This window comes from Alexandromys fortis, unplaced genomic scaffold (genome assembly GCF_014885135.2).
Source record: "Alexandromys fortis isolate MF-2015 unplaced genomic scaffold, M_Fortis_MF-2015_v1.1 scaffold_95, whole genome shotgun sequence".
Lineage (NCBI taxonomy): Eukaryota > Metazoa > Chordata > Mammalia > Rodentia > Cricetidae > Alexandromys > Alexandromys fortis.
Genome location: NW_026067990.1, coordinates 6629722 through 6654831, shown reverse-complemented (window position 1 = coordinate 6654831; position 25110 = coordinate 6629722). Strand labels below are relative to the sequence as shown.

The window sequence follows — 25110 nt, the reverse complement described above, 5'->3', positions numbered from 1 at the left end:
CCAGTTTACAGGCTGATAAGATTGGAGACAAAAGTCCACCCCTTTGGCTTCTTGGCCGCCATGGACCACATGACAGAGAAGGAGAAGGCCGGTCCATTTTGTTATTCTCCAGTTCTCACAAGTAGCTTTGATACAAGAAAAGATGGAAAGTAATGGCAAAGCCGAGGCTATGAAATGACAAGAAGCTTCATTGTTTTCTTAGTTTACTCTAGTTGTCCTGGGCAGTGGAAAGGGCTTTGCCATATCCCTGTCAAACCTGATTAGGGGCTATACGGGAGAAAATAATAGCATTTATTTGTTTAAACTCCACTTGCTTCCAAAAAGGATCTGAAGTAGCTACATGAGAAGGAGAAAATGGCATACCTGTGATTTCAAATGTGCAGTCGTTCCCTTCAATTTCATCTAATCTGTTCACCACCATCCCTGCTACTGGTATTTTTCCCTAGCAGAAGAAAGAATATTCTTATTAATTCTGTGACTGTACATATTTCTCTCATACTTTTGATCTTCCCAGAAACCACATGGCTAGACATATTTCACTAGTCTGACAATAGATAATATTGCCCTAGTCTAGATTTCAATTAGAAAAGAAAGCAAGGGAGAAAGTGTGAGTTTGGCTAATACACCCTAAATCCTAAGCTCACGATTTCAAACAGTTTGCTTTCGACCGTATTTTCATATGAACTGAAAAGCAAAGGCCCACATTTTATGAAAGGGAGTAAATGGCCAGGATCACATATAACAGAGAATCACGGCATAATGGTCTACATTTTGGGAACAGCCTGAGGGAGGTTTCATCCCCTAAGGCATTTAAGGACTGGCTTCTTACAAGTCCAAATAATATAATATGTCTACAATATGACAATCACAGGATCAAGTCTCAGCTTTGTGGCATTCAGCAGTACCCAGACGGGTCTGTAAACAGCTGTTACTAATTTATCCAATCATAGATTTAGATTGCTATTTACACAACTGGAAACTTAGCTCATAGGTGGAGCAGCAGATAGCCGGGACAGGATTATGTGACGACAAAGGTCTTTGATCTCAAGAACATCTGTTGTCACAAGCATGTTCATTATGGAAGGTTTCGAACATTTTCCCTTTGCCGGCTTGAGCTCCAAATGCCATGGTGCCTATATCACGTCTGAGGGGAAACCTGTTTGCATCTGGCCTCTGCTCATTTCTTTCATTCGGAGCTACTCACCTGATAGATAAAGCCACTCATCCGAGGACTTGCAGACAACATTATCAAGACATTTGAAAACAGCATAAAATATCGCTCCTCTTTTTCCTGAAGTAGAATAAAAATCATGAACAGGAAATCATTGAACCATTTTTGTTAGGACCTCCCGAAAGCACCGCTTCAAAACCCAGGCCTTACCAGAGATCCAGACAAGCACTATGCTGAGCTCCAAGAGTCTTGTGGAAGAAAGGGAGGAGGGATTGTACCAGCTGGGGGAGTCAAGGTGGGAGAACCCACAGAAACATCTGACCTGAGCTCCTGGCAGCTCATGGACGCTGGACCAACAGTCATGGGGCCTGCACGGGACCGACCTAGGCCCTGTGTAGCTTGGTCTCTTAGGAAGGCTTCTAACAGTGAGGGCAGGACCTCTTCCTGGCACTTAGTTGACTTTTGGGGTAGCCTGTTGCCCATGCTGGATTACCTGGCCCTGCCTCCATGTAAGGGAAGTAGCTCAGTCCGGCCTCAACTAGATGTGCCATGCCTTGCGCAAGCCCATGGGAGGCCTGACCCTCTCTGAATGGAGATGGAGGAGGAGTGGATAGTAGGGGTGTATGGGGAGAGGGAAGGGGACAGGAGAGGAGGAAGGAGGGGAAACTGGTTGGTGTGTAAAATAAATGAAAAAAAAAAGTTATTGAAATAAAAAAAAAATACAGGCCTTACATAATCATCGACCTGAGCACCGGCAGTGAATTATAAAATGATAAAAAGATAAAACTCAAAAGTGCCAAACAAGTATGTATGTTATTCCCGGAGTGTGTGAGGGTCTGAACTCACTCAGATTCTGGAACAGTGTGACTGCTAGTTCCGGACACAAAGTAACTCTGTCTCAAAGTTTCCATAACTAAAATATAACTTTACTTCGAATAGTAGCTAAGTGAAGCTGATTTCAGCAGATAAGAAATTTATGGTCTGTTACAGCTGACCAAAGATCGTGGGAGCTCACGGACTCCAGACCAACAACAATGTAGCCTGCGTGGGACCAACCTAGGCCCTCTACCTGTGTGTGACAGTTGTGTGGCTTGGTCTGTTTGTGGGGCTCCTAGTAGTGAGATCAGAACCTGTCCCTGGGGCTTGAGCTGGCTTTGGGGAACCTATTCGCCATGCTGGGTTGCCTTGCCAAGCCTTGATGCAGTGGAGAGGGACTTGGTCCTGTCTCAACTTGATGTGCCAGGCTTTGTTGACGCCCATGGGAGGCCTGTCCCTTTCTGAACAGATGAGGAGGGGAGGAGGATAAAGGAGGGTGTGGAGAAGAAATTGAAGGAGAGGAGGGAGGGGAAACAGATTAGGTTGTAAAATAAAATTTTTTGATAAATAAAAAATAAATTTATAGTCTTCTAATATTCCCAGTCATTAAATTACTTCTAATCATTAATAGTAGGATAATTGTGGACTCAGTGGCTAAAGTACCTGCTGCTCAAGCATGAGGGCCTGGGTTAGGATTCCTAGCAAACAGGTATTTGCCTAGCATAGCAGTAAGCATCTAAAATACTGAGTGCTGTAAGGTTACAGCCAAGGGGATCTAGGGGCCTATTGGCTATCCAGTCTAGACAAAAATCGGTAAGCCCCAGTTAAAGTAAGAAATAAAATTGGAATGTAATAGAGGAAGACATTTATTATCAACCTCAGACCTCCTCTGAAAAGCATACATATGAACACACACACATACACATAGAGAGAGATAGTTACTGTATGACGAGTAAGACAAAGATGTAAATACATTTTTAAAAACTGGTGTGGATTATTTGGTCTCTGTGTATGATGTTGGAAATACAACACAGGGCCTTGTGCATACTAAATCCACTGTCCTCTTCACCCTCAGCCCATGGTTCTTTTTTTTTTGGATTGGCACATAACATATTTGTACACACTTATAAGAAACAATGTGGCAATGCATTATACATTATACATTATGCAATGACCAAATCCAAGTTATTAGTGTGTCTTCTATCTTAAACTTTTGTCAATTCTTCCTGACAAGCATACTCAAAGTCCTTTCTAGGGCCAGTGGGCTGGTGCTATCACGGCTCATCTGACAGCAGGTCTGGTGGATGATTTGAAGACATGAGCTTAATTCTCAGGACCCATGTGGCCGAAGGAGAGAATCAACCCCTCCCAGTGTCTTCTGCCCGATGCACATATGTGCATACATGATAAACAAACCAACGGATAAACTGCTTATTAGTGAAAAGAAACTCTCTCTTCTAGCTCTTTTAAGATTCTTATAATGTATTATTGTCAACTATAGGTTTTGATTGCAGTAAAGTTAACTTAACACATAGGGCTGCTCTGCTCCCTTAACAGAGTCAAAATGAATAGGTACAAAAAGTCCACCCTGAGGCAGAGACAAGTGTAACTCTGTGAGTTCAAGGTCAGCCTGGCTGCAGAGCTAGTTCAAGGGCAACCAAGGCTACACAAAGAAAATACTGTCTTAAAAAACAAAACAAAACAAAAAAATATTTGATGTAATTTATTCTCACAGCTATCTCCTCAATCTCCTTCCCACTTGAATAGAGCGAACCTTTAGGACTGTTAGAACAACTCTCCAATCTTTCTCTTGTCTTGTTTCCCTCCACAGACATTGCTCTTCTTCAGCAGCCTTTTCTGTTTCACTAGTTCCTCCTCTTTTGCCTTTAACATATGTTCATCGCCGTCTTAAGGCCCTTGCTCACCCCATGCGGCTCTTCATTCATAATATCTCATTTCTTGACATTTTATTGCCAAATTACTTGCTTCCCTCATTTTCTCTCCATTGATTCCTCGCTAACTGCACCCCCCCCCGCTTTTTCAAACTCATCAATAACTGCCTTCTAGCAAAATCCGATGGCTTCTTTTTGTCCTCACACTCCTTGACCTCTGAACCTTCCAGAACACTAAGCTTGCTGGCCACTTTCAATTACTCCTCCAGGAATTTCAGTGACACTACAATCCCCAGTTCTTTTCTATTCCCCTCTTTGTGTCCCCTACAGAGTCCCACAATGCATCCCCCTCCTTTCACCCAAGGATTTTATCCCAAAGATATGAATGACTAATAGTTACCCTCACTGCATTAACCTTCCCCAGGGTATCTGCATTTTTAATGAGGTTGCTTACCAACCCACAGTAATGAATCTTTGCCACAAGCACATCAGAGAGTATAGGAAGGTGTTTATGGAGAGGGGAGACAATGCTAACATCCAATAAATCATACCAGGTGACATGATATGTCTTTCCTACCCTGGCCTCTTCCTAAGAGAAATAATCCATCTTCAACCTCTGTGCTTCTCTTTGGATATGTACTTTCTAGAAAGGTACATTTGTCAGAGAGTCGAAATCTCTGTCCTGAACGCGGACCTCTCACCTACATTCCCATAGTGCATGAAAAGCGGCTCACAGGGCATCTCCATGCAGATAGATACCGAGGGTCTTGTGAAAGTCGGCAGGTTTAAAGTGTAGCTGCCATCTTCTGCATCCCATAAGCTACCCTTTTCAGTTGATATCGCCATCTAAATGTGCCTCAAAGCTACCCTATATTTTCTATTCCCTCTGCCTCTACCCCAGTTGCCCTTGGTGGAAGAACAAGTAAAGGAAAGGAAAGTACAAGAGCAGCAATGCCGAGGGCTGACCTCACAGGTTCCGTACTGCACCATCACTTGCGACATGAAGATCACATTCCCCAGGCTCTTAATATCGTCTCCTTCCCATGCCTGAATAGGTTCCGAAAGGATCTGCAATTCCAGTTGTTTTCTCTTTCTCAGATCTTGGCACTGTCCCTACAGATGCAAAAGTAATTCTGGTAAGAGAGATGGGGAAAGCTCCCAGACCCAAAGCAAGTTCAAAATAAGGTACTTTTTTTGACTCCTTGAAGCCCTTTATTGCTTGCCCTGAATTCTATAACCGTCCGTGCTCTTGCCAGACAAACAAATACACTACATAGCTTTGAGCCTCTCAATGCTATAGGGAGAAAGGAGAGCTTCCATTTTGCCAAGGAATCAAGATTGAGCGGTAAGAAGGGGCTTATCGCTCCCTCCCCGTGAAGAGAAGAGTCTGGAGAGTTAAGGAGCAGAGTCCCACCAAGTAGAGCGAAGACAGCAACCAGCCCTTTGCTGCCATGGGCAAATAGGGCTGTAATTACTACATAATTTCATTTATATGATCTATGCTCACTCTCTAACAAGGTATCAACTTGATGATAAGAAAAATGGAGAGAAAATACTCTCTGAGCTTTAAAAACAGAATGGCAAAAAGAATGTTTTTTTTTTTTTTTTTATGTCACAGCACATCTAACTTAGTTTATCATGAAACACATGCACTGTCCTGACTTTGTTTAGGGAGCAACAGTGCCTAGCAAAACACTAAACTGATTTTTATTCCTAAAGGTATTGGAGGAAAACAAATCCAAGTGGATTTCATGATGTCTAAATTGGAAATTCAAATCAGGAAACAGTCTGCCAATACTATGTGGGACATGAAATATATAGAGGGATATAAAAACCTGTTTCAGAAGAGTAAAGCTATCTTAGAGTAATTTAGCAGTACTCATTCCAAAATGAATAACTGAAGTCTAAGCAAATGGTTCATTATGCTATTTTGTCCACATGAATGTATAATATTTTTTGGGAAAAAAATCTGTTGCATCATTTAACTAAGACTTTAAGGAATAAATACATTATACAGATTTTAAGCATATGTATTTGCAGTAAACATATGACCACTATCAAAGCGAGTTTTCCAACACAAGAAGCACGTTTGCTTTCTGTTGTTAGAGGGGTGTATTTTAGTCTCCTTTGTTCAGACAGGGTCTTGTGCAACCCAGGCTGGCCTCGAACTCACTATGTAACTGAGGCTATGACTTTAAACTGGACCCTCTGGTCTTCTGTGTTCATGTACAGAAGAATGCATCAAAGAGATCCAGGTTGCAACAAGTGCCACGCCACCCATGGGCTTGAGTGAGCTGTTCTACTGAGCTGAGCCATGTAAGACTGTAGGTATTTTTTACTTCTTTTGCCTGACAACAGGTGCAAATTTGTCCCAAGGCCTTGCCTGATCTTCAGCTTTCCCTTGAAGCCTGGCACCTCAGTTGTTTCCCTTTCAGAAGCAATAAAAGTGAAGTGCCGAGGAGGGCTATGCAGTCACCTTCTAGCAAGGATCAAAAGCTAAACATTGGTCCAAATCCCACAGAAGGCTTTAGAAATGTCAAATATATCTAAATTTAACACATTGCTCAAAATAAAGGTTTTTTCCCCTTCTGAAATGGCATCAAAGGTTTTACATCAGTGGGTTCAAGGAGACAGGCTAACCTTGATTCTCGAGATGCAAGATGATAGCTACCTCGGGTAGCAATCTATATTAAGCAATTACATTTTAGTACAATGTGTTTTTTTCTTTTAGGAAAGATTCCTTTTCTCATATGCAAAGAACGAATTCACATATTTTGGCATAAACAGTGAAATCCAGTATTGATGCCAATCAGAGAATGACAAGTTATACATACCTAAGGTGAGCAATGGGGGTAAAGACAAAGAAAAAAAAGGAAACCCCCCACCTACACATCAATGCTTAATGTGGCCAAGCCTTTCAAATGGGATTGCTTTATACCCTCAGTCTGGCAGCCTTTCATAGGTAAGCATGATTTGCAGAGAACAAAAGTAAATGTAACAATCACTGAACTACTGTCCTGAGAGCTTATTGGTTCCATTCAGAGGACCTCTGCTGAAAGAAAGAACTGTTACACACGGACCATTCTTTCAGCACCAAAGTATACAAAATGGAGAATGACAGTCTTCGAGGGTCACGTACCATGAGTGCTTTGAATGCTATGATTGCTTTCAGAATGTCTTGATGGTCCGGATGAGTGTCCTATCAAAGGAATACAGTGAAAAACAATATCAGCATATGCACATATGCATGTAACAACGCTAATGAAAAAAAGAGGCCGTGAGTTAATGAGAGCTAGAAGGGGTATGCGGGAGGGTTTGGAGGGAGGAGGGCAAGAGGAAATGATGTAATTATATCATAATCTCAAAAATAAAAGAAGTAATTAAAAATAAATAATAAAAACAGAATTAGAGGAGGCTGGATGCTGCCCTGGATGAGGTGGGATGGGCATATGGCCACAAAAGGACAAAAAGGCAGAAGTGTGTATGCGTGCACGTGCGTGTGTGTGTAATGGAACTGTCTTATATCTTCACTATGGTGGTGATTGATTACATGAATCCACACCTGTCTTAAAATTCATGGAACTATGAACCAAAAGAATTTTTATTTATTCTTATCTTTTAAGATTATTTTATTTTTAATTATCTGTGCATATGAGGTAGAGTATGAGAAAGAGAGAGAGAGAGAGAGAGAGAGAGAGAGAGAGAGAGAGAGAGAGAATAAGCATGTAAGTGTAGGTGGCAGAGGAGGCCAGAGGCTTTGGCTTTGGATTCCTCTGGAGCTCACTGGAGCCACAGGCAGTTGTGAGCTGGCTGACTTGGGTGCCGGGATCTGAACTAGGATTTACTCTTAACTGCTGAGCTATCTCTCCAGCCCCCGAAAATTTCTTTATCGCCTAATTACTGGAAGTACTGAGATCCTAAATTCTGGTATTTTTTTTAATTCTTAGCTTATCATATTATACAACTGACTACTTTGCATATAACCTTTGAGTTTACTATTATCTTTTCTTTTTAACTAACAAGAAAAATTATGAATATTTATGGTAGATGGTGTTTTAATGTATTCATACACATATATACATACACCTTGTAGAGCAGCAGTGTTTAGCCAAGCACAATAGACTTTTAAGATAGTTTATAATGTATCATATATTTAGTAACAGCATAATAGGTATCATAATTGAGGTAAGATTTCTCATTTCCATAACCAAGAAATAATGGGCTCCACAGTTTGTTTTGTGTGCTTTTATTTGGTTAGTTTGATGGTTTTGTTTTGCTCTTTTATGTGTTGCTGTATTTTATTTTCTAGGTTTGAGGGGCTTGGGGAGTTGTTTTTTGAAAAAGAACTTAAAGTTGGATGGGGAGGAAAGGGGAGAAAACTTGGGGGAAGAAAAGAATGCAGTAAAAACATTTACATTTAAAAATTGTTTAAAAAATACTATTTAATAATTAACATAGTCACTTGGAGGGACATCACTGATCCTATAGTGCACCAAATGTTGAGGAACATGGATATGCCATGCATTCTCACCTAGGGATGTATACACTTACCCCTGAACTCAGCGGGAGAAATGAGAAGGCCAACTCTGCTCATCCAGTCTTGGGTAGAAAACAGGGTAGCAGAACTAGAGAGCCGAGTCCTGCCACAGGCAGGATTGTTCACAGAAAGTCAGTGTACATCCTTCCAGGGTAAAACTTATCCTAACAAGTGATGAGAACCCTGGAGGGCGCTGGCCTAGTGGTACACTCCTCTGACAGTGGCACTCAGAAGGAAGTCAAAGCAAATATGACCAAATGGAGACTGGGCTAGAAGTCGGTGAGGGAGGCGGTAGGAGGAGCGTGTAGGCCTGGGAGTTCCTCCTCAGCTTAGCTGTGCTCCTACTGCAGCAGTGAGAAGTGACAGTTTCTGGATTTTTGTGATAAGGGGGGAGGGCAAACCTCAAAGGGCCTGGCGAACTGGCTTAGCATACGGAAAGGCATCCCGAGGTCAACAAAAGCCCCAGCTGAAATATCATTCTGGCAGTCCTTACCCACCAGCTCCCAACTCCCTCCAACTTTTGGGCACTTCAAATGCTCTGAGAAGGAGCTTTTCGCTCAGAGAGGACGCTTTCAATCTTTACAAACGTTGACAAGCACCGCAGCATAGAACCGTTTTCTTTAAAGATAACCAACCCCTTTAAAAACCTCAACCCCTTTCTCCAGACACAGGAAGAGCAACTAGGGTAAACACAGTCTTTCCCACCCACGCCTCCGCACCCCATGCAAGATCAGGAAAGAACAGCTCAAGGCAATGTGCCTGCTTTGAAAACTCACAACCAGATCTGGGTGCTTAATTTTCAATGATCAGTCCTTGTTGCATTTTCTAATATTTAGAAAAGATTGTAGTTGCACAAATAACATTTAAGTTCATGAACAAAAATGTGAGTGGACTTTGCTGTAGACATACTGATGCCCAGTAATACAGGAGTATGGGACCCGTTTATAAGGAATGCCAGGGTCAGAAAAGCAAATGTCTACAGTGTTCCTATCTGCAACAAACATATTTTTTATATTTCATTTTTTTTGGCCGCTCTTTATGTTTTCTGATGTTGGCGTGCTTTTCCTATCACAGTAATGCTAGTTAATGTACCAGAACGATAGAGATTCGTAGGTCTTATTGCCACTGGCCCATCACCTACAGCAACAATTCTCAACTGTGGGCTGAGACTCCCTTAGGGTCACATGGCAGATAGCCTGAATATCACATACTCATATTACGATTTACAAAAGTAGCAAAATTACAGTTATGAAATAGCAATGGAATAATTTTGTGGTTGAGGCAACAGGAGGAACTGTATCAAAGGGGCGCAGCGTTAGAAAGGCTGGGAACCACTGCTCTACAGACAAGATGACAAAAGGAAACCTAAGTCAATCAATGAGCATAGTCTTGAGGGAAGCAACAGGGCTGAGACCTGGAAGAGATGAGTGAAGAGGGGGGGTACGATAACTGAGCAGCAGGAAAGAAGGGGGACCATCTTTTGTTGCATAAAGAGGAAAATTAGGAGATCTTTGGGGAAGATGGAAGATCAGATCAAGAAGCATTGGAAACCAAGATGCTTTCTGGATCTGTAACAAAGCTGCTTTGGAGGCAGAGCATTGCTTTGTGCAGCACACAGGACCCCAGTGGGCAGAGGACCTTGCTGAAGCTTGCTTTTCCTTACCTCCATATGTCGCTCCAGCTCTTGCAAGAGAGTAACATACTTCTCCAGTCGCATGAATGGTTTGCTGAGGCTTGTCGTTAAAATGAGGACACCTGGGCTGGCTGCACCTTGATTTTCCATGAATCGTTCTAGATCATCACTACAGTTTGTTTTTTCAAAAAGAGAAAAAGGTACATACTTTCAATACGGCTGGACATCTGATGTCAGCATTGACTTACTGGGTTAGTATATTTTGCACAATGAAACTGATCATTATCCATCCCTCCAGTGCCATTAGCTCCGTGCCCAGCACAGAGGAGATGGTGGTAGGCCACACTTGGGATCCTTGATTGAGCATCTACTGGGGAGCAGACTGTCCTGACATGGTGGTACAGCAATGAGCCAAATGTAAGTTCCCCACCTTTAAGGAGGCTGTACCCAAGTGATAAGGTGAAGAGTCTATCAGATGACATCAGTCTGAGGTTAACATAGAATGTTTTCTTGGTCACTTCAAACATTCTACTTGTTTTCTGGTCTAATGCCCAGATTGACCATTCAGTAAACCCTCCCTTTCAGGCAACTGAACCAAAAGCTATATTCAGGCAGCAGGGTGTTGCTGTGACTAACCACATAGTCATTTTGCCTAGGATTTTAATACAGTTCTGCAGGCTACCTGAACACTTCCAGAAGACAGCGTATTGGTGGGAATCAAAGTATGTTTCATGAGCCGCGCCCTAAAAACCATGCATATCTCAGATGCTGCTTTCTCTCTGTTTCAGCGCCTTTCTAGAAAGTCTGGGACTGCAGGGCCATTTGATAGACACTTAAAAATATAGAGAACTAAGTGTGGTGGTCCTCGTAGTCCTAGCGCTCAGGAAATAGGAGAATCTCCATGAAATAAAGTCAGACTGAGCTACAAGGTCATCCTGAGCTATATATAGTGACTTCTAGGACAGACTGAGATAAAGAATGAGATTCTGTATAAAAGAACAAAGTGAAAGGGAGAAAAGGGAAGAGGAATATGGATGGAGAAAAAGAGAAAGAAAAAGAAGAAAAGAAAGACAGAGGGAGGGAGGAAGAGAAAGATGGAAGAGTGAGAGACGGGTGGGGGAAGAAAACTGAGAGAAAGAAAGGAATTTATTTAGAAACTTTTGCTTTCTTCCTTGACCACTTAACCCCCTTGGTCACCTGTACATATCCAGATTTCCTTGGCTGTTTTTATTCCTGTCCATTCCCAGTGCTCAAGCCTTCCTCACACCCCACATCCCTTCTAGCACGGTTCAGTAGGTCGAGTGTTTCCCTGGCTTCCTGTCTCTCCATACTCACCATCCTGCAAGAAGGTGCTTCAGCATCAAAGCTTTCCCACTCCAGAATGTCCAAGTGCTTACAAGATAGTCTTCACTTTTGAGATGGCTGCTGGCCTCACCAACCTTCCTTGTCACCCCAAACAAGAATTCTCTACTGAAACGTGGCCAAATTCCTTTTCTTGAACATACTTTGCATAGTGGTCCCCAACCACAGTGTTACTACAGCTTGTGCAATGTGTTCAGAGAAACTCCCCATCAGCAATTGAGTGCAAATGGGGTTGGAAATGGTGCTCTCTATTAAGAATGAACTCTCTGTCCTCAGGTTTCTGGATGCAGTTGAGGATGCAGTTTCAGCAACCACAATAGCAGCCCTGGCCATGCAGTACCATGTGTGTGTCAGGGGCAACAGCCTGAGAGTGGCTGCCTTGGTGGCAGCTAGGTCACAACTGAACAATCACATCAAATCATCAGTGTTATCCAGGATATCCATTCCCCAGCCGTGATCTACAGGCAGCTGAGGGAAAATACTGTACAGAACGTGAGCCCTGAATAACTCATCCATAAAACATAAAAGCAGAAGCTGGAGAAAAACTTGGCAATTAATGGTATATACCACTGCTTGCAGAGGACCAGAGCTGTCCCTAGCACCCACATCAGACAGCTCAACTGCCTATAATTCCAGCTTCAAGGGATTTGACACTCTCTCCTGGACCTTATGGGTGCCTTCACTTTCATGCCCACATCCCACATATAGAAACACACATATACACATGATTAAAAGTAAAAGAAATCTTAAAAAAAAATACAGATAGCCAGGCAGTGGTGGTGCACACCTTTAAGCCCGGCACTCAGGAAGCAGAGGAGGGCAGATCTTTGTGAGTTCAAGGCCTGCCTGGTCAATAAGAGCTAGTTCCAAGACAGGCACCAAAGCTACACCTGTCTCAAAAAACTAAACAACAACAACAACAACAACAACAAAACAAAAACTAGATAAAACCTACGTCCTAATAAAACTGCTCAGATGAAGCTGATGGGATTTGTAAAGCTACCATTTTATATTAAGGATTTCAGTATAGCTGTTTCTCCCATTTTACAGTTGAGAAACCTGAGGCCCAGGAGGGCCAGCAGCTAGTGAGAGTGCTATGGGGAACTTAATACGCAGGTCTGAAGCCAAACCTTGGGTTTGTCCACACCACAACCTCGCCTCTCTACAGGAAGGGATTTGGTCATCTTCAGCCAGAAGATGAATTATTACTACCTTTTCAAGACACACACCTGGCTAAAATCGTATCTTTCAAATTTCCTAGGACCCATGCTTTGCAGCTTAATGGATAATCAACTGATGTTTAATTTTCACCCAAGAGATTAAAGAGATAAAAGTTATCACTTACAAAATACAATTAAGAAAGTGCATTTGAGCAGACATGTAATCTGAAGAAAATAGCTTTCCTAATTTCTTTTCAGTTTGGTAAATAAGCTTTGTGTTTTCTTTCTGTGACTAAATGACTGCCAATCTTCCATATTCTGCTCTAATTGCAGCGAGAGTTGCAGCAATTAATAGCACAGGCTCGTGGACACTGTGCCAGTACTTTGCATGAAGCATTCTAATTCCTAGGCTTGATAAATATTATAAAGCAATTTAACTTTTTTTGAAAAATAACATGAGACACTGTCTTGGACCAAAACTGATTATTGGTGAGAAAAGAAAATGTCACTAACAAAATGAACCAAATTATTTTATAGAAATACCGCCTGTTGTGATAAATTAATTCTAAAAGACACACTTTACTTACACAAATAAACTTAATATGTGAATCAATATTATATGTATTATATATAAATAAAATTTACAAATGTATAATCATAATACCTAAATCCCCAAAACCCACAGAAGAAAGAAGAGCTAACTCTGAAAGCTGTCTTCTGACCTCTACACCTGGGCTGTTGTGTATCACACACACACACACACGCACATGCACACACACACACAAACACACACATGGACATGCACACATACATGCATGCACACACACATGCAATTGAAATGTCAAAACCCTTTTCTGTGCAATCTCTACACAGACTTTGAACTTGAATGAACACAACACTAACATAGTACTTCAATGACTCCTCCCCATCCTACCCCCTCCTCAAGAGCCTTTCTTTGGAACTGTGGTACCCTGGCATGAGGAATAGGAAGCTTTGACTTCTGGCCAGTGAAGTCACAGGGACAGTGCTTACTTTGGGTTGAATGATCCCTATTTTCCTTTCTCCATTTTCCAGTTCCTTGTTTTATGCTTCTGTTTGTTTAGAAATACAATCTCCCATAGCTCATGCTAGCCTTCAATTCCTGATTCCCCTACCATTACTTCCCAAATATTGGGATTACAGGAACACACACCACCACCATACCCGATTTGTCTGCTTTTTTGCCCCCACCACTTTTTTTGTGCAGCTTGCTAGTTAGTCCTGACTCCTCAAAGACACAAAGAAAACATGATTTAGGCTTAGAGTTGTTTCCTGTCTTCCATGTCTATAGAGCAAACGGCTAATTCTTTGGGGGGGGTTCTCAACATTATCATTGCCAGCAACCTGGTAAAGAGAGGGTGAGGATAGGAAGGGGACTTGATTGGGGGAGGGGGAGGGAAATGGGAGGCGGTGGCGGGGAAGAGACAGAAATCTTTAATAAATAAATAAATAAATTTAAAAGAGAGAGAGAGGGTGAGGAAAACTAACAAGGAGAAAAGTACACCGGGTGTCTGTGGTAGCCACGGTAACGGCAATGGAGATGCACTCCAGAGCTCTGTGAGCACACACACTTCCTCTCTTGGCTCTCTCTTTTAACCCTCTCCTTCGTGGAGAGGACGGTCAGGTGCTATATAACAAAGCATGGGGAAGAAGTGGGTATTTCTGTAAGGGAGCAGTTATTCCCAAGAAGAGCCAGAAAGGTACCTTAGCAAGTCGGCAGGGGAGAGAGAGGGGAAATCCCAGAAGACCTCACCCAGTGGATCACAGAAAACAGAGGCAGCCGTTTAAATATATGTAAATAGGGGGGCCTAGCAAAGCTGGGGTCTGATTATGTATTCAAACTCAGGCAACACTCCTCCACATTTTAAACAGGGCATCTGTATGTAATCATCCAATTTGAAGGCTGAATGCGTTCTTGTGGCCAACAATTGCATGTGAGCATTTCTGGTTAGATATTGCCACCTACAGACCCAAAGGGAGAAGTTCGCCTGAGCACGACAACTTGACAAGGCAAAGAGAAATACACTAATGTCCATATTTCAGTAGAAGTCCTTATCAGAGTAAGACTTTAATCGGAATCTTCTGTAAATGTCATTCAACTATGCCTTGTATCTCATGTTGAGTTATCAATAGATGCATGCAAAATTGCAGAGATTGTATTCAAAGCACAAATATAATCTCATCCCATACATGTAAATAAGTCAGAAGACAGGCATTTAGCACCTCGAAGACCCTAGTGAGCCTTCTATCAATTTATTATGTGTCATCAAAATCCCACAAAGCACCACTAATCAAAACCAAGCCAACAGAGTCTTACAACTCTTAAAACCATAGAAAATCTTTAAAATAATCTTGCAACACGTTTGAAATCATAATGACTAAAGGAATTTGTAATGGTCCTTAAAGGAGTCCCTCATTTAGAAATGTAGATGTATAAAGCACATATGGTATCAAGTCCTTTGTGCTATGTGCTGTGCACTTTGTGTACACTGTTTCATTTAATCATTAAGAAAGACAACTGACATTTACATGTTTGGTGACTCCTGTCCTGCAATGCAGTTTCTAATTGGAACAAGATAAAAGTGGTAAAAAAAATTAGGATCAGATCAGGCAAAGGCACATATAGACTTAAAAGGTGAATGGTGGGACAGAAGAGATAGCTCAGTGGTTGAGATTGCTTGTTACAGAATTGTGAGTCCCATAGTTCAGACCTCAGCATCCAGGTAACAAGCTGGGTGTCCAAAAAATGCCTGTAACCGAATTCTGAGTGATTGAATATCCTTTGTCTGGATTTTATGTTGTGTAGGTGCTCTCCCTTCTCTTCCCCTTTTCTTTAACACACACAAATACATAAATACATACATACATACATCAGGAAACCAAGAAAGCGGTGGCAAGTTCTTCTTTCAGGATGGTGGCAGGAGATGTTCATTGTGCTCACTCTCTAGCATACAGAAATAGGGAAAGATCAAAGCCCAGAGGCCAAAGATAGATGGGAAAAAATAAGACAAGCTGGCTAGAAACAAGGCAAGCTAAGACTGGACATAAGCCTTCATTGCTGTGTGACAATTTTGTTTTCTGTCAATTATGTTTTAAATAAATGCTGATTGGCCAGTAGCCAGGAAGGAAGTATAGGCTGGACAACCAAACAGGAAGTAGAGGTGGGGCAATGAGAACAGGAGTATTCTGGGAAGAGGGAAGCTCTTTTTGCAGTCCTGTCCAACGCCAAAGAAGCAGGATGTGATCTGCCCTGCCAAAAAAAGTACTGAGCTATGTGGTTAACATAGATAAGAATAATGGCTTAATATAAGTTATAAGAGCTAATACGAAGCCTGAGCTAATGAGCCAATCCGTTTATAACTTATGTAGACCTCTGTTTGATTTTCTTTGGGACATACCGGCTGTGGGAACTGGGCAAGACAGAAATGCCAACAAGCAGGCCCACATGTTACACTCCATGTGATTTATTTGGGAGCTAAATGGCATACCTCCTCAAAGAATAAACATCCAAAGAGTAAAAGATTTTTTTTAAAAAGGCAGCAAGAGAAAGGCAACACACCATGGACTGTAGAATCTGGATAATATTAAAAGCTGATTTTACAGCAGAGTCACAGGGGCCAAAGGGCAGTGGCATGACAGACTCAAAATACTGAAAGAAATAAAATTGCCAAGCCAGACTTCCACAACCACCCAAACTACCATTGAAAACTGAAGCATTTTCACACACAAACTGAGAGACTTCCTCTCTAGGAAAGCTACCTTCCGAGAAATACTAAGCAAGGATATTCATGCTGAAAGCAAATAAATCTAGATATAAGTTTATATTCACATATAAAAGCAAAGAACAGAAGTAACCTCCATCACTTACGGAAGACAGGATAAATGTATGCATCCTGTGGTTGTTGCTCCCCTAACTGAAATAAAGTCAACTGCACAGAGAAAAACCACATAAGAAACACATCTTCACCTAACCTGTGAGAAATGCTAAAGGAGATTCTTCAAGTTGAGAAAAACTTGAGTAAGTACTGAGCACAGGGAAGCAAAAAGAAAACTCATTAGTGAAAGTGAGGTACTCCATCACTCCAACAGCGTAAAAGCAGAGGATCAGGAATTCAAGGGTATTCCTTACCACATGGTGAGTCCCAGAGTTCCAGGTCAGTCTGAGCTCCATGAAAGCTTGTCTCAGAAACACACACACACACACACACACACACACACACACACACACACACAAATCCTGGGCCAGTAAGATGACACAGTGAGTAAGAGTACTTGGCATAAGGCCTGATGGGCCTGATGGGCCTGATGGTCCAAGTTTGATCCCTGGAACCTATATCATGAAGGAGAGACTCTAGCAAGTTGTCCTCTGACCTCCATACACTCTGTGGCACACACGTCCCCTGCCTTCCCATTCACCCCCGCCACACAAATAAATGTGATTTTAAAAATGTAGAATTACAGGGCCATTGCATTCATGAGTTAACAACAGTTGTGGTTGCCTGAACAAGACCTGCACAGGATGGAGTCAGTCAGTACTCCAGCATGGATGGGGGAGGAGCTCCTAAGGCCCCACCCCAGTTGAGAGGCTACCAACAGTTAATGTCTTCTGGAGGAGAAACAGTTATATTTCCTCAAGGAAGTAGCCACTGGGATGTTGGGTATGGTCCAGTAAACAGCTCTATATCCTTGTGGATGCACGTCATCCCTAATTAAACTCATTGGGTTATGAGAAACAAAAGACATGGATGGGGATAAGAGGTGTTCCAGAGGGAATGAAAGGGGAACAGGAAAGAATAGGGTGTGATATGACCAGAACACATTGTACTGGTGGGCATTATGGCACACACCTTTAATACTAGCACTTGCGAGGCAGAGGCAGGCAGATCTCTGTGAGTTCAATGCCACCCTGGTCTACATAGCAAATTCTAAGCCAGCTACACAATGAGACCATGTCTCAAAAAATAACTTGCATATGTGTACAAAATCATCAAAGAATGAATAAAAATGCTGTTTAAAGTTTAAAAAAATTAAGAAGAAAATTTGCAAAAAAAAAAAAAAATAAGGCAAGGGTACTGGAGAAGTGGTTCAGTCAGTCAAGCCTGAGGACCTGAATTTGGATCCCTAGCACCCATGTGTTGTAGACATCTACCATCCCAGGGTTTAGAGGGCAGAGACAAGAGGATACTGGGAGCTGTTGTCCAGATAGGCTAACTGTATAGCTGTGGGTGTGGAGAGCTGAGAAAAGCAGGGAATGTATTTTGCTTGACATGGGCATGACTGTGTCAAGTACCCCAAAGCCTCCGACCAGGGCAATGGCAAAGCCTTCTGCTGGGGTGAAGCTCAGAGGAACGGAAAGTTTGTATATGGTCTGAGTGGGAAGGCTGATAGTGTGTGCAAGTTATGAATGACTGATCAGTATGTGTGTCAAAACTAGCAACATCATCTTTCTCCTGATGACTGCATCAGAGACTGCTTCTCTACAGATACCTCCTACAGAGACTAGATAACTCCTCCCCACCCCCACACCCCCTTCTGCCACTACTCTGAACTTTACTTAATAAACACGCTGAGGTTCTGTGTTGTTGCATAGTTGGTTCCACTATATCAGAGTGACACAGGTGGCAGAAGGCCCACCTTGATGTGGGAGTCCTCTCTGTGTGCTGTGATTAGCATTAATGAATAAAGAAACTGCCTAGCCTGTTGATAGGACAAAACTTAGGTAGGTGGGCAAGGCAGAACTGAATGCTGGGAGAAAGAAGGGTGGAGTCAGAGAGACACCATGGAGCCACCAGAGACAGACATGCCAAATCATTCCCGGTAAGCCAGTGCCATGTGGTAATATACAGATTAATAGAAATGGGTTAAATTAATATGTAAGAGTTAGCCAATAAGAAGTTAGAGCTAATGGGCCAAGCAGTGATTTAACTAACATAGTTTCTGTGTGGTTATTTCGGGGCTAAGCTAGCCGGGCAGCTGGGACAAACAAGTGGGCCTTCCTCCAACACACCTTACCACAGTTTATCTGTATATGTGTCTGTCCTTTCTTCATTCCCTTGTTGCCTGAATCAGGTCAATCCCTGAAGCCATATTAATCTCAGCAAATGGTTGAGCTCCAGATTTAGAGCTTGTCTCAAAAATACGATGAAAAGTAATGCACTTAACGTTGACTTTTGAGCTTTGTGTGCATGTGTGCACACCCGTGAACATGTCTGTACATATCACACACATAGAGAGAGGGGGGAAAGGGAGAGGGAGGGAGGAAGAGAGAGAGAGAGAGAGAGAGAGAGAGAGAGAGAGAGGAGAGAGAGAGAGAGAGAGAGAGAGAGAGAGAGAGAGAGAGAGAGAGAGAGAGAACAAGGCCAGGTTGTGTCCCAGTCTCTTTATGTGGTGGCATGATTTTTTTTTTTGCCATGCTCCTGCTGTGGTGATATGAACCTCCCTGACTTCCTCACCAAAGCCAAGAAAATGTCAGTGTCATGGCCATGAGCCATCCAGAACCATGAGCCTTATAAAGTTGGCCAGATTCAGTATTTTGTTATGAAAAAGAAAACATGCAATTATATTTCCCAATTCCTTTTTACTAAAGTACCCAACAGTTCTTCTCAGATACAACTTTCTTGCTGCACATAGCTAAACAAAGCTAATTTTTTGTTTGATCACAGATAAATCCCTCAACTTGCATCCACTCAGTTCCTCCTGTAATTCTCTGTCTCATTAACACAGCTGTCACATTATTAAAATCCCAAGCCACGTGACCCAGTCCACAGACCCAGCTGAGCCCAACCTGTGAGTCATCCCATCTCAAGCACCAAAACATGTGGCCACAGAAGCCTCTAAAATTATTCCTCCTCCTCAAGGAAACTATCCAAAAGAATTTAGTGGAAACTGGGTTTTGGATGTGTTATTGAAAGATAGAGAAAGGGGGGCCCATTTAACACAATGATAGAAGGTTTGACAAAACTGTCACCTATAATAATACAGAAAATGCTGAATGAATTGATGGATCTAATGATTTTTAGGCAAACCACATAAACTGTCAACTGGTTTCTCATTACTATATACCCTTCAAACAAAGAGAAGGTACTAAAAAGAATTTTCCTCCCATTTTTTAGAAGAATTTTGAGGTGTTCAGAGGAGGCAGGACTCCCTGGAATGAACATTCTTGGTCTCTCTAGAAATTAAATGACTATTTACAATTTAAAAAATTTATTTATGTGTATGGGTATCTTGTCTGCAGATATGTCTGTGTCTCGCATGCATGACTGGTACCAATGGAGGTCAGAGAAAGTATGGGATTCCCCTGGGACTGGACTTTCAGATGGTTGTGAGCCACTATGTGGGTGCTAGGAAACAAATCTTGGTCCTCTGCAAGAGCAGCCAGTTCTCTTAAATCCTGAGCCATCCTTTCAGATCCCAAATTAAAAGAGTCTTAAATTAGAAAATGGCTTCAGTGCAAAAACAAACACACAAAACTAAATCAAGAGTGGGCTGTAAGATAAGTAGTAAGCCTCTGTCCTTACATGAGGAGTTATGTATGACTGATAGTTCTGGGGAAGAGGGTGGCCCCTGGTGGGTTGAAGAACATGATCCCTGGTGGGTTGACAGTACTGCAGCGGAAGTGAGGAATACGGGCAGCCCAGATGGGTCATTTGTTTTTAAAAAGGAGGATATGAAGTTGGGGTGGGGATGAAAGGTGGATCTGGGAGGAGTTAATGAAAAAAGGAACGGAGGGTGAATGTGACCAAAATACACTATATGCATATACGAAGGCCTTAAAGAATTAATAAAACTAGAATATAGATCAATGTATGTATGCATACAGGATTTTGTTTATTTTTTTTTACAATTTTCTACATGCATATAATGTTTTGTGATCATATCCAAACCCTTTACCTTCTCTTACTCTCTTCATGCTTCCACTGATCCCCTTCTTTCTTCCCCAGCTAGTTTTCCTCCTGCATTCCTATCTTCTATGTGTGATGCTCTGAGTTTATTGAGAATCACTTGCACGGGTAGAGGTCATTTACTGAAGTATGAGCAACTTGCCAATGGCTACATCAGTGAAGAAAAGAACTCCCCCTCCCTTGGTTATTCTTAACACGTTATTTAACAGTTGGCAGGGATCACCAAATAGAAAAGGGCTTGGTATAAAAAAAAAAGTTTTTGGTTAGAGTTTTTAATCTTATGGAATAAATTCCCATTAAGGCATACAAGCCACAAAATTTGTAAGAGGTCTTTGCTGGTTTAAGTACTTCTGACTCAGAATAAGTGGACCAAAGCTCTCACAAACAATTATGGCAGAAATCAGACTGAAAAAAAAAAACTCATTGGCAAACATAGAATGAGTTTCACAGAAAAAGTAGAGTTAAAACAGCAAAATTAAAAAGAGTAAAATTAAAAGAGTAAAAATAAAAGAGTAAAATTAAAAGAGTAAATTAAAATAGTAAAATTAAAAGAGCAAGGCTAGAGCCCAGAGCTATTGAGAACTGACATCAGAAAGTAGTGCTAAGCCAGGATGAAGACTACTGGAGCCAGCTAGCAGCTCTATGGAGAACTGCTACAGAACAGTGATGGCTATATATTTCCACCTTCCTCCTTCCCATGTCACTTAGTTGTTGGTTGGATGGTATTTTATAATTATTTGTTAAATTTATTTTAAGTGACACATAAAAAGTATAAAAATGCACACACAAAACAAAAATAAATGCATAAATAAATAAAATCTTAATTGTGGCCCAAGCCAGTTATGCAAAAGGATCACAAAATTTGGAACCTGTCTGGGCTTCAGAGTGAGCCAATTTGGACAATTTAGTGAGATACTCTCTCAAAATAAAAAGTAAAAAAGAGGTCTGGGAATATAGGTTAGTAGTACAATGTTTGTGAATCATGCTTGAGGTTCTAGATTCAATCTTCAGTACCAAAAATGAGAAAAAATGACTATATAAATTCAAAATGCTCTAATATCATAGTCATGCTAGATAACACACCCACTTCTCTACCACGTAGACTAAAAACAAAATTTAAAAATTCATAATTAATTAATTTATTGCTAGATAGACAATAGAAAAACTATAAAATAAGGCATTAAAATTTAGATTATGTGGAAGAATGGAATACATGTATGGACCTTTTGTCAGTATATTTTCTGATTCTTTGGTGTTTCTATTTTCGTGTTTATGATCATGTTGATTGTTATCATTTCAAAATATGTTCTCATCAAAATAGGTTTTTGTAACATTTAATGTAACCACAAAAATTCTCTATAGTAGACAAACACAAAATAAGAAAGGAATCAAAACATACCAAGAGAGTAAGTTACTTAACCACAAAGGAAGAGTATAAGACAGCGAGGCAAGAGGAAACTACAACTGAACTTAAAAACAAGTTACGAAGGTTTGCAGTACAACCCTACTATTGACAATTACCCGCATGCAAATAGAATGGAATGGATTACCAAAAGGAAGACCCAGCAATGTTATATAGAAGAAACTCTATGACGTAAAGTTAAAAGTGAAGGGGGCTAGATGCTGTGGCTTGTATCTATAATCCCAACACTTAAGAAAAGAAGCCAGGAAGGTTGTTGTGTGTTTGAAGTTAGCCTTAGGTATAGAGTACAATTCTGCCACAAAGATGCTCTATACAAATTGAGTCCAGAAGAAAACTGGAATATTCACATCTCCATTACACATAATGTAATGTAGACTTTAAATCTGAGTCTGTAAGAAGACACAAAATAATGATGAAGGGATCAATTCAGTAAAACAATTCCAAGTCCTCAATATATAAAACATATGCAAGTAAATATGTAAAGCAAATATCAGGAAGCCTGAAGAGACAAACTCCAGCACAATAACAGCTGGAGACTTTTGCACCTCTCCTTCAGGAGCAGTAGACATATGCAACAAAAGAACATTGGAATTAAATTGCATGCTAGACCAAATGGACCTCATAGACATGTACAAAACATCCCAGGCAACAGCTGCAGAATATGTTTCTCCTCAGCAGCATACAGAACATTCTCCAAGATACGTCAAACAGCCGGCTACAAAACAAACTAAACACTATGCATTAAAACTACAAGTCTGCAACAAGAAAAACTTTGGAAACTACACAAATACATGTCAATTAGGCAACTTATTCGTGATCAAGGAAAGACTAAAAAATGATATTGAAACCTTTTTTGAAACAAATAAAAAATGGAGACACAACATGCCAAAAATTCTGATACAGAGAAAATAACACACTAAAAAACAATTTTCATTTCTTTTTTGAGACGGCTGACATCATAGAAATACACAAAGGTCTTTGGAAATTATTATTATACACTATCAAGATATACAGAAGAAATGGACAAATTTTTAATCATATACCTTACCAAGACTAAAACATGAAGAAATAGAACAACTGAATAGACCAATAAAGTAATGACGTTGAATTGGGAATAAATCTTCCTTCCAAGAAAAGTGTAGGACCAACTGGTTTCACTGATAAATTCTGCTTTTGCAAGGAGAACAAATGCCAGTCCTTTCTAAATTATTCCAAAATATAAATGAGGTGGAAATTATTCAAAGTAGATTTCACAAGGCCAGCATTGCTCTTGTAAAACTATACCAGTATCCATGAATAACAAAGATGTAAAAACCCTCAACAGAATCTTGGAAACTTGACCCAACAGCACATTCAAAAGATTATTCACCATGATTAAGTGAAATTTGTCCTAGGGGTATAGGTAGGGCTCAGTATTCACCAATTAATAAACATAGTATAAACCATCAGTAAAATGAAGGGCAAAAACCATATGATTGCCTCATTAAATGCAGAAGAAAGCAATGAATAAAATTCAACTTGCATTCATAATAAAACTACTGGAACAAATTAGCTATAGATGTAAAGTACCTCAACATAAAAAAGGCTATATGTCTAACCAAACAACTGACATTATACTGACTAGGGAAACACTGGCTGAATTCTTATTTCTCTAAGATCTGAAACAAAACAAAGATGCTCACTTATACCACTTTTATTCAACGTTAGTACAAGAAGTCCTAGCCAAAGTAATCAGGAAGAACACAGAAAGGAAGCTCATCCAAACTAGAAAAGAGGGAAGCAGATTGTCAGTGTTTGCAAATGGCATGATAGGCACAGAAAACTTCAAGACTCTAACAAAAAATACTAGAACTAATAAACAAATTTAGTGAAGTTGCAATACAGATAATAAAATAGCATTGCTGGGCACCAATGCTGAATTATCTGAAAAAGAAACCAAGAAAGTAATCTCAACTATAGCTGTTATCGATAAATGAATTATCTAGGAATAAATTCGGAGGTGAAAGATACCTACAGTGAGTATCATGAAACACTGTTGAAAGAAAATGAAGACAACACAAGAAACAGGAAGTCATTATTTATTATTAAAATGCATAGGGCTGATGAGATGTCTCAGTGGATAAAGGCTTTTGCTGTTCAGATTTGACAGCCTGGGTTTGATCCCAAGACCCCAGGGTAGAAAGAGAGAACCAAGTTCCAAAAGTTGTCCTCTAACTGCCACATGTGCAGCATGGTATAGGTATTCCTTTACTTATATTTACATAACATACAAATACAACAAAAATAATAAGTACTCTAATTATTTTATTTAACTATTATTAATTACTAATAAGTAAATAAGTAAATAACGTACATATACTATGCAAAGAAATTCAGATACATTACAGTCTTATCAAAATTCCAGTGATATTCTTTATAGAATTAGAAAAATAATCTAAAATCTAGATAGAACAGCAACAAAAAGGAAAAGCCATAGCAGTCTTGAGAAAAACATGTGGCATTATACTATTTGATTACAAAACACACTACAATGTTGTCATGAGCAAACAATGTAGATTGGCCATTAATACAAACCTGAACACATAGACCAATGGAAAAGCATAAAGAGCCTAGAGTAAAACTATGTATCTACAGACAACTTGCTTTTGAAAACAGTACAAAGAACACACCACAGTGAAAAGCCACTCAATAAATGCTGGGAGAGCTGATCATCCATCCACAAGCAGTAGAATGAAACTAGACCCTTCATCTTTTACCAGCTACAAAGATCAACTCACAATTGGTCCAAGACTTAAATGTAACACTGAAGCTGTGAGTCTACTAGAAAAACACAGAGGGTTGGGATAAAGTACACGAATAGCAAAAAGAAGTAGGGGAAGGTGAGATGGCTTAACTAGTAGTGACACTTGTGACCAATCCTAGTAACCTGAGTTTGATGGTACAAGGAGAGCCCTCTCACCTTCACACATGTTGTAGTATCCATGTACACATGCATGGAATAAATAAATGCAAATTTTAAAAGTAGCAAAAGGAGAAATAGGCATATATCAAATATTTCACAAAATAAAAATTTGAACAATATGAATAGGGAATAATCCATAAAACGGGAGAAAATATTTCCAAAATATACATCTGACAAAGGGTTGATATCCAGAATAAAAAAGTTCAAAAAC

General features: G+C 40.5%; 1 protein-coding gene across 7 annotated transcripts in view; it reads right to left on the bottom strand.

Annotated features, from left to right (window-relative positions):
• Arhgef6 (Rac/Cdc42 guanine nucleotide exchange factor 6) overlaps nt 1–25110 on the bottom strand; it is a 121113-nt gene that overhangs the window by 14344 nt on the left and 81659 nt on the right. For all 7 annotated transcript variants that reach the window (XM_050159691.1, XM_050159689.1, XM_050159690.1 and 4 more), the window contains 5 exons: nt 10080–10218; nt 7019–7078; nt 4846–4992; nt 1205–1291; nt 364–442 (listed from right to left, as the gene is read on the bottom strand). In XM_050159691.1, the coding sequence (XP_050015648.1) occupies nt 364–442; nt 1205–1291; nt 4846–4992; nt 7019–7078; nt 10080–10218 (512 nt within the window). The remainder of the gene's footprint in view (nt 1–363; nt 443–1204; nt 1292–4845; nt 4993–7018; nt 7079–10079; nt 10219–25110) is intronic.